The sequence below is a fragment of the Papaver somniferum genome, chromosome 3 (assembly GCF_003573695.1).
Source record: "Papaver somniferum cultivar HN1 chromosome 3, ASM357369v1, whole genome shotgun sequence".
Taxonomy (NCBI): Eukaryota; Viridiplantae; Streptophyta; class Magnoliopsida; order Ranunculales; family Papaveraceae; genus Papaver; species Papaver somniferum.
Genome location: NC_039360.1, coordinates 15,486,129 through 15,498,947, shown reverse-complemented (window position 1 = coordinate 15,498,947; position 12,819 = coordinate 15,486,129). Strand labels below are relative to the sequence as shown.

The 12,819-nt window shown below is 36.5% G+C and overlaps 3 protein-coding genes and 2 non-coding genes across 5 annotated transcripts; all 5 read right to left on the bottom strand.

Annotated features, from left to right (window-relative positions):
* Positions 1 to 1,500: 1,500 nt before the first annotated feature.
* LOC113359042 (ATP-dependent DNA helicase PIF1-like) lies at positions 1,501 to 2,564 on the bottom strand. Its single transcript, XM_026602739.1, has 2 exons — positions 2,035 to 2,564; positions 1,501 to 1,876 (listed from the first exon to the last, which is right to left on the bottom strand). The coding sequence occupies exons 1-2, from the start codon at positions 2,562 to 2,564 to the stop codon at positions 1,501 to 1,503; spliced, it is 906 nt and encodes a 301-aa protein (XP_026458524.1).
* A 538-nt stretch (positions 2,565 to 3,102) lies between these two features.
* On the bottom strand, positions 3,103 to 5,638 carry LOC113355390 (BI1-like protein). The gene is made up of 4 exons (XM_026598242.1): positions 5,317 to 5,638; positions 4,465 to 4,578; positions 4,147 to 4,304; positions 3,103 to 3,702 (listed from the first exon to the last, which is right to left on the bottom strand). Exons 1-4 carry the CDS (start codon positions 5,561 to 5,563, stop codon positions 3,493 to 3,495), a joined length of 729 nt encoding a protein of 242 aa, XP_026454027.1. The 5' UTR covers positions 5,564 to 5,638; the 3' UTR covers positions 3,103 to 3,492.
* A 108-nt stretch (positions 5,639 to 5,746) lies between these two features.
* On the bottom strand, positions 5,747 to 5,833 carry TRNAY-GUA. Its single transcript is given in 2 exon segments — positions 5,747 to 5,782; positions 5,797 to 5,833. It is a non-coding gene; the product is annotated as a tRNA-Tyr (tRNA).
* An 892-nt stretch (positions 5,834 to 6,725) lies between these two features.
* Positions 6,726 to 7,716, bottom strand: LOC113359041 (N-alpha-acetyltransferase 20-like). Its single transcript, XM_026602738.1, has 6 exons — positions 7,645 to 7,716; positions 7,458 to 7,554; positions 7,245 to 7,365; positions 7,080 to 7,149; positions 6,905 to 6,968; positions 6,726 to 6,799 (listed from the first exon to the last, which is right to left on the bottom strand). Exons 1-6 carry the CDS (start codon positions 7,714 to 7,716, stop codon positions 6,726 to 6,728), a joined length of 498 nt encoding a protein of 165 aa, XP_026458523.1.
* Positions 7,717 to 8,285: 569 nt separating this feature from the next.
* On the bottom strand, positions 8,286 to 8,373 carry TRNAY-GUA. The gene is given in 2 exon segments: positions 8,286 to 8,322; positions 8,337 to 8,373. It is a non-coding gene; the product is annotated as a tRNA-Tyr (tRNA).
* Between the last annotated feature and the right edge of the window lie 4,446 nt (positions 8,374 to 12,819).

Sequence of the window (12,819 nt, the reverse complement as noted above, 5' to 3'; positions counted from 1 at the left end):
ATCTTGTTACTCATGAAGAACCCAAAAATGTATTGGCATCAATGGTGATATCGTCCTTCAGTTCGAGGTTAATAACAACAGACTTGACTTGTTTCATTTTCCTATCTCTTCCAAAAACAAAGAAATTGGGGAAAAAAAATCTAAGAAACATTAACCTGGCTTAAATTGCAGAATATTTTCTTTCGAAGCATATTTAATTGCATAATCTAATATCTTATTTTAATAAAGTGCCAAAATCAAGTATAATTAATGCACCCTACTTAATTTCGGTTATTAATCCCATTATAAATGCACTACACCATAAACAAACGGAGAAACAAAATATATTTTTTTAAATGGGTAGTTCCTCGAAGCAACAAATGATATCCAATTTCACTTCTATTTAGATGGGTGCGGCTCTCAGCTTATGCTTGTTGCTTGTTGGTGGTTTTTCCTACTCGGTTGAGGCAACCGGAAAGATCAATGGTTAGTGTATTTAGTTTCAAGAACTTAGATCTTTGGTTTTTCCCAAATCAATGTTTTTTCTTTCTCTCTATTTTGAAGTTACATTTTCTTTTTCGGAAAGGGCTTTCACGCCTGTAGGGGTGACGCATTAGATGCCACACTGTAGTGGACCGAAGAGAAGCATCTGTTTGTCCCTTTAAAATGTATGCAGCCACTCTTCAATGATAATTCAGATTTAGTCATCGGGTCGCAAAATTCCAGGGCAAGATGAAGCTAAGTTGGGCAGAAACAAATGATCCAACAAAAACGCAGGAAGATCCAGGTCATCATTTCAATCTTTGTTGGTCGTCTCATCAGAAGCAACACTTGAAAAGAAAACTACCCTTCTCACGCCTAGGTTGCGGTTGTTTTTTTTGTTTTTCATTTTTTTGAAGCATGGGTGGCAGTTGCTGATACGGCCAGCATTCTTAGCCAAAGAATTCAACAAAGAGGAGCTATTTTGATACATTCACAACTGAGTCGCACAAATTTACCAGAATGTTATACACTTTCTTTCCCATATTCAGATACATCATTTCCCATATTGACTAAAAAAACATAATCCAAGTTCTTTTATGTCACTGTAACCAAAAAGCAATAATCTTTTTCTCATACGTATTCCGCATTCTCGAATTCCAGACCCTCAGATTACCGAAGTAAAATAAAAAGATAGATTATTTGAAACTTGATTATCAATAACATATCACTCAGCAATATCAGACGATCTGAGAACATCTTGGAATACAACATTTTTAGTACATGTTCCAGAGACATCCGGAAGAACTCCGTTCTTAACTAACACTTTTGTTGTAGTTCTTGAAACTCCCCTAGACAAAGCAACATATAATTGTCCGTGACTAAACACCGGTTCCGGTAGATAAATACCAACATGTGGTATTGTCTGCCCTTGTGCCTTGTTTATCGTAAGTGCAAAACCTGCACGAACTGGAAATTGCTTGCGGACGAACTTGAATGGGAGTATCACCTCTTTGGGAGGTTCCATGGGTATCCGTGGAATCAAGACTCTGAGCCCTGAACAACTACCGGTAACGATCTCCGCATCAATGAAGTTTCTATACAAACCTCTGCATGTAACCTCGTGCTGTTGCAAAGACCATAACTGGGATCAAGATTCCTCAAAAGAATTATCGGAGCACCTATCTTGAGTATAAGCCTGTGAGGAGGCAATCCACCCGGAGCAATAGTGTTGAGAAAATCTTCGGTCCACAAATTGTTAGGATCATTTTTAGCCATGTCAAAAGAATGATAAACTACCTCATCTCCTGGAAAGATGTTGATAACTTTCTGGTTTAGCTTTTCGACAATATCATTCTTTGGTGTTATCAATGCCCTCTGGCTCATGTAACTTTTGTCACTTTGCATTCCTTTCAAGCTGTGGAAAAACCTCATCAATCAGTCTCTCAATAGATTGCTCACCTTCCCACTTCATTACAATGTCATCCGGAAGTTTCACCATGTCATCCGTGACATATGGCTCAGTCCCATCTCCAATCCGTAGCAAGAATTCTGAGAATCTAGGGTCTAATTAACCTTGAAAGCATGTTCTCTTTTAAGCGGATCACCTTAACATCCTTCCAGAATTTTGCGTTTGTCAAGCATGCATTAATAGTCTGTGCTCGCATCCCGTGCTCAATCACAGGCAATACTTGACGAAAATCCCCACCTAAAAGCAAAATTTTCCCTCCAAATGGCAATGCAACTTTGGTCAAGTCTCTTAACGTTGTATCCAGAGCTTCAAATGCATATCGGTTTGCCATCGTTGCTTCGTCCCAAATAATCAAATCGGCTTTTCGAATGAGATCTGCCAAAGGATCTTCTGCTCCTATGTCGCATGTAGAAGTTGAGTATGCTGGTACGGGTATCTTAAATCTAGAATGGGTTGTCCTCCCACCTGGCATCATGGTTGCGGCAATACCTGATGTCGCAGTTGCAATTGCAATACGTCCCTCACTTCGTAACTTGGCCAATATCGTCCTATAGAGAAACGTTTTGCCTGAACCACCTGGACCATCAATGAAAAATATAGATTTGTCGCCCCTTATAACAGAATTCACTATCATGCATAGAAGTTACATAGATTACAATCAATCAGTCAGAGATGAGGTAAAAGAAATAAAATATGAGTATTAGGTAATATATTCAGTAGGCTTGTTTCACTTTTTAAGTCTCAGTTTTAAAGTGTCTTCATACTGTACACTACACAGCCCATGCTTCTCATTTGCAGTAAGTAGATGCCACACTGTAGTGGACCGAAGAGAAGCATCTGCTTGTCCCTTTAAAATGTATGCAGCCACTCGTCAATGATAATTCAGATTTAGTCATTGGGTCGCAAAATTCCAGGGCAAGATGAAGCTAAGTTGGGCAGAAACAAATGATCCAACAAAAACGCAGGGAGATCCGGGTCATTATTTCAATCTTCGTTGGTCGTCTCATCAGAAGCAACACTTGAAAAGAAAACTACCCTTCTCACACCTAGGTTGCCGTTGTTTTTTTTGTTTTTCATTTTTTTGAAGCATAGGTGGCAGTTGCTGATACGGCCAGCATTCTTAGCCAAAGAATTCAACAAAGAGGAGCTATTTTGATACATTCACAACTGAGTCGCACAAATTTACCAGAATGTTATATACTTTCTTTCCGATATTCAGATACATCATTTCCCATATTGACTAAAAAACATAATCCAAGTTCTTTTGTGTCACTGTAACCAAAAAGCTCAGACAGACCATACACAGTTTGAACTTGTCAATTTGAGACATCGTATTTCATCATATTAGGATGAAAAATTAAGTTCCTTTTCTTGAAATCTTAAACATTCACACTTGAAACAAAAACAAAATATCTTATATATGTAAAGCATGCTTTTGGTGTCATCTTAATTACTTACAACAACGCAAGAGTAGTTCAGTCATAGTAGTAATAACTGCTGTAATACCTACAAGACGAACAGTCATATCCTCTGCTCCAGCGAAGTAAGAAACTACCTGGTACCTACTCAGATTGCATGCCTCTCAAGACCCGTAAGATGGAGAGGAACAAGTTGAGGATGTCAAGATATAGAACGACTGATGCCCATATGTATTCATCATATGTGAAACGCTTGATCAAGTTGTCTGTATCGTAAACAATATAGGCAGAGAAAACCATGGCACTCAAACCACCATAGATGGCAACTGAAGTTGGACCAAGTGGGAAGAACATCTGTTTGCATAAACAAACAAAACAAAATTAGCACATGACAGACAGACAGACTCTGACACATGTATTTATATTACAACATATAGAACATGAAATGCCAACGAATATTAAGTAATTCCGTGGTGGCATTAGGTAGATATATTTTGAAATCCGAAAACATGAGATTCAAAACACTCCACCACAAATAAAAACAGAAAACTCATTTAAGTTGTTTCAAGATAAAACCCTGAAGGTGGATCATAGGTCATATAGTCATTTTTGTGTCTCTCAAACGATGTCTTAGATCTTGATACTATGTTTAACAATAAAACATGCGTATAATATAAACAAGTGAGCTAACTCGATTTTTCAAAAGCATTTGATCTTTAGGGAAAATCTTTCAGATAAGCAAATCTAAGGCAGCTTCATGTATGCAGACAATCTAAGTAATAAAATGAGAAAACTAACCTGCATAAATCCAGTTAGGATAAGAACCATGAGACAGGTAAACAATATGGGTCCTAGATAGCTGAAGTCCTTGCCCTTCTTAGCAGCCCAGAAAGTGTATCCAGTCAACGAACAAACCACAGCTGATGTCAAAACGAGTGCTTGGAGTACGATTCTTCCTGTAAACATACAAAATAAAAGAATGAGACTCGCCTTTAAAAGTTACCAGTGCAGCAATAGTTCCAGTGGATAATCGGAATTGGTAAGGTTAATGGATTAAAACCTTCCAAAGATAATTAAAATTTTAAGCATGGAACATGAATATTCAAGTGTACTAACCATCTGTGTTTGCACACGCAACTGAGACAGTTACACTCAAACATGCAGTAAAGAGCCCAAGGAATACAAAGTTCAATGGATGTTTCTGTTGATAGATATACAATGGCACCATCACTGCATTAATTTTCAAGGTTATTAGTAAGCAAAAATTTAATTGCAGACATAACGAACATTACAAACAATTAACAGCAAGATGCCTAAGGATTAAGAAACAGCAGCAATACAAAACTTCCAACAACAGACAGACACCAATAATGTTTTCATCTTCATGTAGGGGCAAGGCATAATATAGATCATTGCAGTAAAATCAGGAGCCAAATTTGAACCACCCAAGGCCAAATCATTCAGTGACAGGGAACCATAGCAATAAACCAATTAATATCCCAGCTAAACAGGATCAGCAGCAGCTTGGGTCAGTCAATGAGGACCTCTTGAGTCGGGCACAAGTATTCCATGGAAATGTGTTCGTTGTGTTGATACAACAAGCAAGCCTAAGCGTGTATCCTAGAGAAGTTTCACAACAAACTCCAAATCATGAAAAAAACTTCCAACACCACGCACCAACCAGGAGCCTCCAAGCATGTAAGATATGATCATGACAACAATTCAATTCCATCTAATAACCTAGGGCATCCAAAAGACTTGTAATCATAAATTCTCCGACCAACAAATATCAAAATCATCTTCCACACCGACTCAAACCGACAAAACTAAAATCAAATAACAATAACAAATCTATACAGAACTATCATTGGACATCAAATCCATTCAAACTAATTCAAGATCCATTAATTTAACAATCGGATTCATCCAAAATCAAGAAATCTAGAGAGAAAGGGAACCTTTACTTACAGATGAAAGGCAAGATGGCGAAGAGAAACAAGATTCCAGAATTTCCTCTAAGGAGTTCATTGAGAGGAGCATAGGTAACAGTAATAGATGAGATGAAAGTAGTAAGAAGGATCTGAGCAGATAGAATTCCATAAACTTTCTGAATAAATCCCCATCTCAATTCACTTTCACCATAACTGATCCCTGGATATAATGTTCCTTCTTCTAAATCACCAACTTTACTACTTACACTCATAAATCCCTGCATCTTTCCTCACTTTAGAGATCGCCGGCAATGAAGAAGAAAAATGAAGAGAGAGAGATGTTGGTAGATATTTTTACAGAAAGGGTATATTCGTAGAGAAATGAAAAGAAAAGAGATGGTTGACATTGTCAATTACTAAAATGTCCTTTTGTTATGTTAAAATACCACAAAAAAAGGAAAAAAAATTCCGACTTACCGGATTCGAACCAGTGACCTAAGGATTAAGCTGCAAACTACTACAGTCCTCCGCTCTACCAACTGAGCTAAAGTCGGATTGATGCTAGAGTTCCACATTTAACATATGTATACAGTTGATTGCATTTACAACTTTTTTCCTTCAGCTATTTGGCCTAATGCCAATGCAAAAAAATTTCAATTCATGTTGATTATGATAATCTCTGCATTATGCTTAACAAGCAGCGGACTGGTGATATGACATTAGATTTTGTTAGACTCATCTACTACTTAAATGCAACTTTGGGGCTGTTAATAGATGTCCCCTGAATCTTTGTTACGCGAACCTCTAGGCCTGCCAGCCTGCCCTGGATGGCATGTTTGAATTTATTGATACTTTGTAACTGTGTTTCATGGATCACCAGAGCGTTTGCGGACGGATTTTAGGAATTTGAAACGTATATTGAGTATTATCAGAATCCGGTACCACCGAAGTATCTTAACATGATTCATGACTGGGAAGTAGATTTCAGTTGAACAACAAAAATGGTTGGACAACAAAATTACTTGCAACAAGAATAGGTATTGGGGAAAAATATAGACATACTGATACATTGACAAGTATTTTACAGAAAAATGCGCGCAGTGTAGACCAAGCCTTATTGGTTTCCAATGCCACCGCTGAGTGATCATGCATTACTTCTAAATTCACCTCAAAGATTCTATAACCACCAGAACAAGATGAAGACGGCGATAGATTCACTTAACATCAGCAGCTCCTCTAAATGGCAGACTACTTGTCACCATGTTCTGCAACAACTCTATAACTGAATTGCTTCCATACAATGTAAGGCCTAGCTTTCACTTTGACATACTACTATTTACCATCTTTTTTTTTTGTATACCATTATCACTATTTAAATGTGTACGCATATCGTTGTCAGCAATCACATCTGAACGACTAGTAGAAAAAGGCACCGAAAGTCCAGTTTTAGATGGCAGTACTGGTTGCTGCAGTTTCTGCCAAGAGATGCAAGCCTCCACCTGACAAATATTTCTTGAGTACTGTATGACCAAAGAAACATAGAGCAGTTTTAGATTAGTTATATGCAAGCGTTTGTTGCGAATATTGCCAAATCTGAAATGCAGGTTATACGGGAGGAGACTCACCTGTCTTATTTACTAGCTCTCCATGAATGACATCATAATACTCCTTACTGCAAGTATACCCAATCTGAGGAAAAAATTGGTAATCTTTAGTACTGTTTAAGCAAATGCTTCGAAAGTAGCATCAAAACATACAGAAATTGATCAAAGTTACTATAAGATTTAGAGATGCGCTTACTTTCTTGAACAACGTAAGGTATTTTTCATTGTCTGACTGCAAATCTACTTCCAAATAATACACATTATGCCTGTTCAGAAGCCGAATTCGGTCCGTCAGATCCTAACAAACATGAAAATCTGTAAAAATGGTAGAATCAAGTTAAGATGATAAAAGTTTACTTACATGTTGTCAGCTGTTTCCTCTACTGTCTTGAGTAGCATCTCAGCCATGTCCCCTCTCAGGTAATGCATCTCCTTAATCTCGCAATGCTTCTCTAAACCTTCTCCAACATTAATTGCAGTAACTAGAACAAAAATAAAGTGTTGATCAAAAACTAAAACACATTAATCAAGAACCGAGTAAGCTCAAGAACCCGGTGAATAAAGAATTACTTACTGTAACCCTCAATTTGATTGCCAGGAGCTACAGCAACAAGAGAGTACTCGGGGTATTCTGACATGGTGGACATATAGTCTGACAAAGGTCTACTCATCTACAACAACAACAACAACAACATCGTAATTTTATGATTAAATTCTTTGATTGGCATAATCAAAAAAGATTCTAGTAAAGAAATTCTTACAGATTCCTGACCCATCATCATATTGGTCATGCCAAGAAGATCATTGCAGCAGATCTCTCGAATGGTTGTCATTCTCTTTAGGATCTTTATCTTTGTTTCTTTTGAATATGAATTACAGTGTCGTTTTCTCGGAACCAAGAACTCAGAAGGCTTATGCGCAAGAAACCAAGAACCGGATTACTGGGTCTTTCTATTTCAACCTGAAAAGTACCTATGATTCGAGTGAAATGTATTTGGGTTAAGAATTCTTCTGTATATATTATCTGTTGTGCACTAGACTAGAGATTTCTGGTGGCAGAAGAAAAGAGGAGGAGGAGGAAAAGGGTGAGAAGAATTTGTATTTGTAACAACAAGTTAAGGAAGTGAGGGGTTGATTCGGGGAATAAAGCTGGTTTTATAGCTGCCTATGTCAAATAGAACGGCATGGAGTCGAGGGAGATTTATTGGTATTTCTTTGCAACCTAATGGGAATTTAGTACTTAAAAAGTGAAGGTCAATTAAGGTCAAGGGTATTACAAAACTGGTTCAACAACATGCAAGTTGGTATGCAAAGGGCCATTTAAATGGAACATTTGATTTTGATTCTGTAATGAGATTGTAGTTTGCCAAAACCAGAAGGAAAAAAAGGAAAAAATAAAAAATCCGACCTACCGGATTCGAACCAGTGAACCTAAGGATTGAGCTGCAAACTACTACAGTCCTCCGCTCTACCAACTGAGCTAAGGTCGGATTGATGACCGCATTGAGGAATTAACGAATTTGATCATGACTTAAGGATGGCAAATTTTGGATAGGAGCCGCTGGAGCCCTGAAGCCACGGTGGTAGACCTATTACTAGTGCTAGGAAGAGAATCTTTGGAGCTCTGAAGCCATGGTGATAGATCTAGTACTAGTGGTGGGAAGAAAATATCTTACAACCTAAAGGCTTCGAGGCCTAGACAAATAAAACTCTCACGTTGAACGGTGAAATTTTCGGTTCCTATTGACTAAAATGAGCCCTTTGTGGTTCTTGTGAAAGGAGAGTTTGGTGAGGACACTTGGCAACATATGAATGGTATAAAAATTACAAACTCAAAAGGAAACTTAACTTATCGTGTTTGGATTTTATGGAAATACAAATTCATTTAGCAAGTCAAGTACCTACCATATTAGAACTCTTTTTTCCAAATTAATACATAAAGGAGAAAAAAACTCATATATTTCTCATATATTTTCTGCGAAAAGGAAATAAATAAATAAAACCTGCACATATTTCTTATCTTTTCTCCACCCATTGAACACATCGAGACGGGGAGGGACGACACTAAATCAAAAATGCATCGCTACAGGGCGGGGCTAAGCCTCGCGCATACCAAATCAAAACTATAGTTAAAAGAACGGGCACTAATGTAGTGCCGATAAAAAGTCTAAACAAACTTCATCGAGAGTATTATATTGTGCTTTCTTTAGGCAAGTAGATTATATTTTGGTGGCGAAATTTATACGGTACCGCAACTCAGAGAGTTCAAACTTTGTCCAGAGCTATTAGCGAATAAATAAAAAAAACCACAAAAATGGATTCATAAAGGATTATGAAAGCTAAATAAGAAGATGATGTTGATATGGTATTCTTCATGAAGTACTGATCATGCAACCTAACGAATCATTACAAGGACAAGTGCTACATAGTCGCTTACAAAACTTTTCAGATGAACCACATTTGGATTGCAATACATATTCTCACAATATCTCTGAAAAACACATAAGTTTTCCTCCAATGAGCATCAAAGGGATGAGCAGCCGGCATGATGTAGCTACAAGCTAATAACAGAAGGCTTAATTCTGTTTATGTTTCCGCTCACTGTCACACGTGTGTTCGAAATGTGTCTTAGGTCATTTCTATTAGTCAGTATATGTGAGTGGTTACAGGCTATCAGGTGGTCATATGTTTTCTCTCTCTCTTTGTCAGTCTGTATTTCTGTGTGTTATAAATACAAACATGAATTGTGTGCGAGTCTGTAAGAATGATTAATATTCAACACAATTTATCCATTAAAACTATGTTATCAGAAGATACAGCTTCCGCCACCGCCATTAATGGTTGATTTTCAGATCTAAAGTTTTTCGTCATCATTTCTTGTCTTGAAACCGATTCATTCATTATATTTCTTCATCTCTTAATCTTTTCTCTCATTTGTTTATTTCAATTCAACAATGACTCATTACAAATCGAGAATTTCAGAAATTCCTCTTAATCAAATATCTAGTATTCTCTCGTATAAATTCAAATATGATAATTTCCTCACCCGGAAATCTCTTATTATTCCTCTTTAAAAAGATACAAAGTTCATTATTTTATTGATGGATGTCTTTATGTGCTCCCTATATAACGTTGTAAATCCCGGTTATACAACTTGGCACGATGACGATATTACTCTCACACTATGGATTCAATTATCAATATTTGAATGTATTATTACTTATGTTGCTGGTATCGATTCTTCCAAAGATATTTTGGAGACTATTGAATCAAGATTTGCAAGAAGCTTACCTACTTACTCGATTCAACTCCGTCTCAAACTTCAATCTCTTAGATTTGGTTCATGTATTGTCTCTGCATTTCTTTGTGATATCAAGAAAATTAATTATGAGTTGTATGTTGTTGCAAACCTGAGATTTAGTTGAAATTAGAACATATGACAATCTCACTGATATCTTCTTTGAATCAAAATAAGTAAATAAATGGAGTTGAGAAAATCTACCCAAAACAAGTCTTGGGAGGATGTTTGTCCCAAATGATACAATCAAGTCTTGATAGAGGGGTAGCAAACACTGAAATACCCGTAAAGTCAATCTTTCTCGTTTGGAAGTGTGGAAAATCGGTTCCAAGATTGTAAATATGAAAAAGGATTTACAAAGTAAAGATGTCGACATACTTTGAACATGTGCAATAACTCTTATCTTTTATTGTTCAAAGATATTCCTTAATAGCTAAAAGAAAGAATCCCGGACTGAAATAAATTGAGAATCTTTTAATTAAGGTTTTTAGTTTTATATGCTTTTAATTTCAGCAATTAAAATGCATATATTTAGAAAATAAAAATTGGTAATGTCCATTTACTAATTGGAGATGTTCTACTGAGATTTCGGTCATTATTTGGACAAAGCATTTCCAGGAATTATGAAAACCGAATTTGGAAATATATTGCATATCTTAAGAATAATTTCGGTTTTGGAAATTCCTTGGTGTCCAAACTTCCTTGGTCTATAAATATTTAAGTTTGCATTTCAAGTAAACTAATCCTCAGAGCTAGCAAAACTACCTAGTTGTGTTGTTATTGGTGGATCCGTCTATTCAGAGAGGAATGTACCCTAATTAGGCGAAATCTCTTACGACTGCTCGTTTTATAGACATCTTTGGGATTGGAATCTCTACGAGTACCGTTGGTGGGAAACTAGATAATTGCAGTTTATTATTAGTTTTCGATTGATTTGATTGACTAATAGTGGTTGAACTTTGATTGCACCTAGTTTGTTTATGCTTGAGAATCTTCTCTTCTGATATAAGATTCACTCAAACTAGATCGAAGTTTCGATGGGGATATTTAGAACGTTGGTAGATCTAAAGACGTCTTGTGATAATCCATTGTTAACAGACTTCGTTCTGTGTGTGATTGATCACAAGAGATTCAAGTTGATTGTGTGCAGGTATTTATTGAAGATCTAAGAAGATTTGAAGACAAAGAAGATTGCTTGTTTAAGTTCATAATCTTTGGTGTGCACAAAACTTGATCGGCTGGGGATCCAACTATAATCGGTTTATCTTTGTGATAACCTTGCTTGATTAGTTGAGTAGATCGACATCAATATATTGTCTTTGTGACTAAGAGTATTGATTGAAAAATATAGACAATTACTTTGGTAATTGTATTGAGATAGATCTAAGAATCTGACAAAGGAGTTTATTGGGATAAACTGAAGATCCTTTTGTCAAACTCATGTCACTTGTTTGAAAAGAGTTTTTACCGAACAAATTTGTTGTTCCTTTACTGTTTGGAATACAAACCAAAGGAATTGTTCCAAGTGCGTGACTTATTACTAGTTGGAGGCGCAAGGATACAGACGGAACTAGGTGAACTATAGGTTTAGTTGCTTGGTCTCAACTATACGAATTTGGTTTAGATTTTGTATTGCGGCTTAATCCTGAGAGTATTCAATTCTGGACAAGGTCCGGGGATTTTTATGCATTTGTGGTTTCCTCGTTAACAAAATCTTGTAGTGCCATTTACTTTTAATTTCCGCATTATAATTGTTTTATTATAATTAAAGTAAATTGCACTTTGTACGTTAACAGGGCACTTGATATTGATCCCATTAGTTCGTTGTTATATTGTTTCGATTTCATATCCATAGACTATCACACAAAGTGTATTGGATTTCTCCACTTGACTTTGTTATTTATTCACGAGTTAGGTCATTCCGGACTAACCCTATTTCAAGTGGACAATGTGTTGAAATATTCCTTGAGTGATTGTATCTCCAAGAGGTTTATACACAGTGGGTCTTGTATAGGTTGTGATCACAATAAAAGATTGTGGTATATTTGGGTACCCTCGTCTTTTCACAAAGTCGAAGACTTGATAAACAAATTTGTCTCACACAGAAAAGTCTATTTAATAGATAAATATGTCTCCCACAGAAATACCTACGAGTTTTGTTTCGTCTTTTGACATATCAAGATGAATAGGAACCAATTGATACCCCAGACTTATATTCCCGAAGAACAGCCTAGTAATATCAATCACCTCACGATAATCTTAATTGTATGGAAGCGAAACAAGATATTGTGGAATCACAAACGATGAGACGGAGATGTTTGTGGCTACTTTTTATCTTACCTATCGGAGATTAAATATCTAGAAAATCTTAGAGAAGATAGTAATTTATACGATTGAACAAAGTAAGATCAGAACACGCAACTACAGAGAAAATAGTTGGGTGTGGCTTCAGAATCCCAATGAATTCTTTAAGTCGTTAACCTATAGTGGTTTTAGGAAAAACCTAGGTTAACGGAGAATCGAATCTAGTCGCAACTAGTATCACACAAGAGGTGTGGGGATTACGTTTCCCAGTTGGTAGAGTTATCCCTTATATAATCTTCAAATCAGGGTTTGCAATCAATTCTACCTTGGTAAC

What these genes read in the sequence shown, in the direction of transcription:
- LOC113359042 (XM_026602739.1), bottom strand. Translation starts at nt 2,564, where the DNA reads ATGATAGTGAATTCTGTTATAAGGGGCGACAAATCTATATTTTTCATT. An exon ending in AAAGAGAACATGCTTTCAAG is followed by an intron (nt 1,877 to 2,034) that starts GTTAATTAGACC and finishes GTTTTTCCACAG; the next exon opens with CTTGAAAGGAATGCAAAGTG.
- LOC113355390 (XM_026598242.1), bottom strand. Translation starts at nt 5,563, where the DNA reads ATGCAGGGATTTATGAGTGTAAGTAGTAAAGTTGGTGATTTAGAAGAA. An exon ending in CGCCATCTTGCCTTTCATCT is followed by an intron (nt 4,579 to 5,316) that starts GTAAGTAAAGGT and finishes AAATTAATGCAG; the next exon opens with TGATGGTGCCATTGTATATC. An exon ending in TGCGTGTGCAAACACAGATG is followed by an intron (nt 4,305 to 4,464) that starts GTTAGTACACTT and finishes GTATGTTTACAG; the next exon opens with GAAGAATCGTACTCCAAGCA.
- LOC113359041 (XM_026602738.1), bottom strand. Translation starts at nt 7,716, where the DNA reads ATGACAACCATTCGAGAGATCTGCTGCAATGATCTTCTTGGCATGACC. An exon ending in TGATGATGGGTCAGGAATCT is followed by an intron (nt 7,555 to 7,644) that starts GTAAGAATTTCT and finishes TTGTTGTTGTAG; the next exon opens with ATGAGTAGACCTTTGTCAGA. An exon ending in GAGGAAACAGCTGACAACAT is followed by an intron (nt 7,150 to 7,244) that starts GTAAGTAAACTT and finishes GCTTCTGAACAG; the next exon opens with GCATAATGTGTATTATTTGG.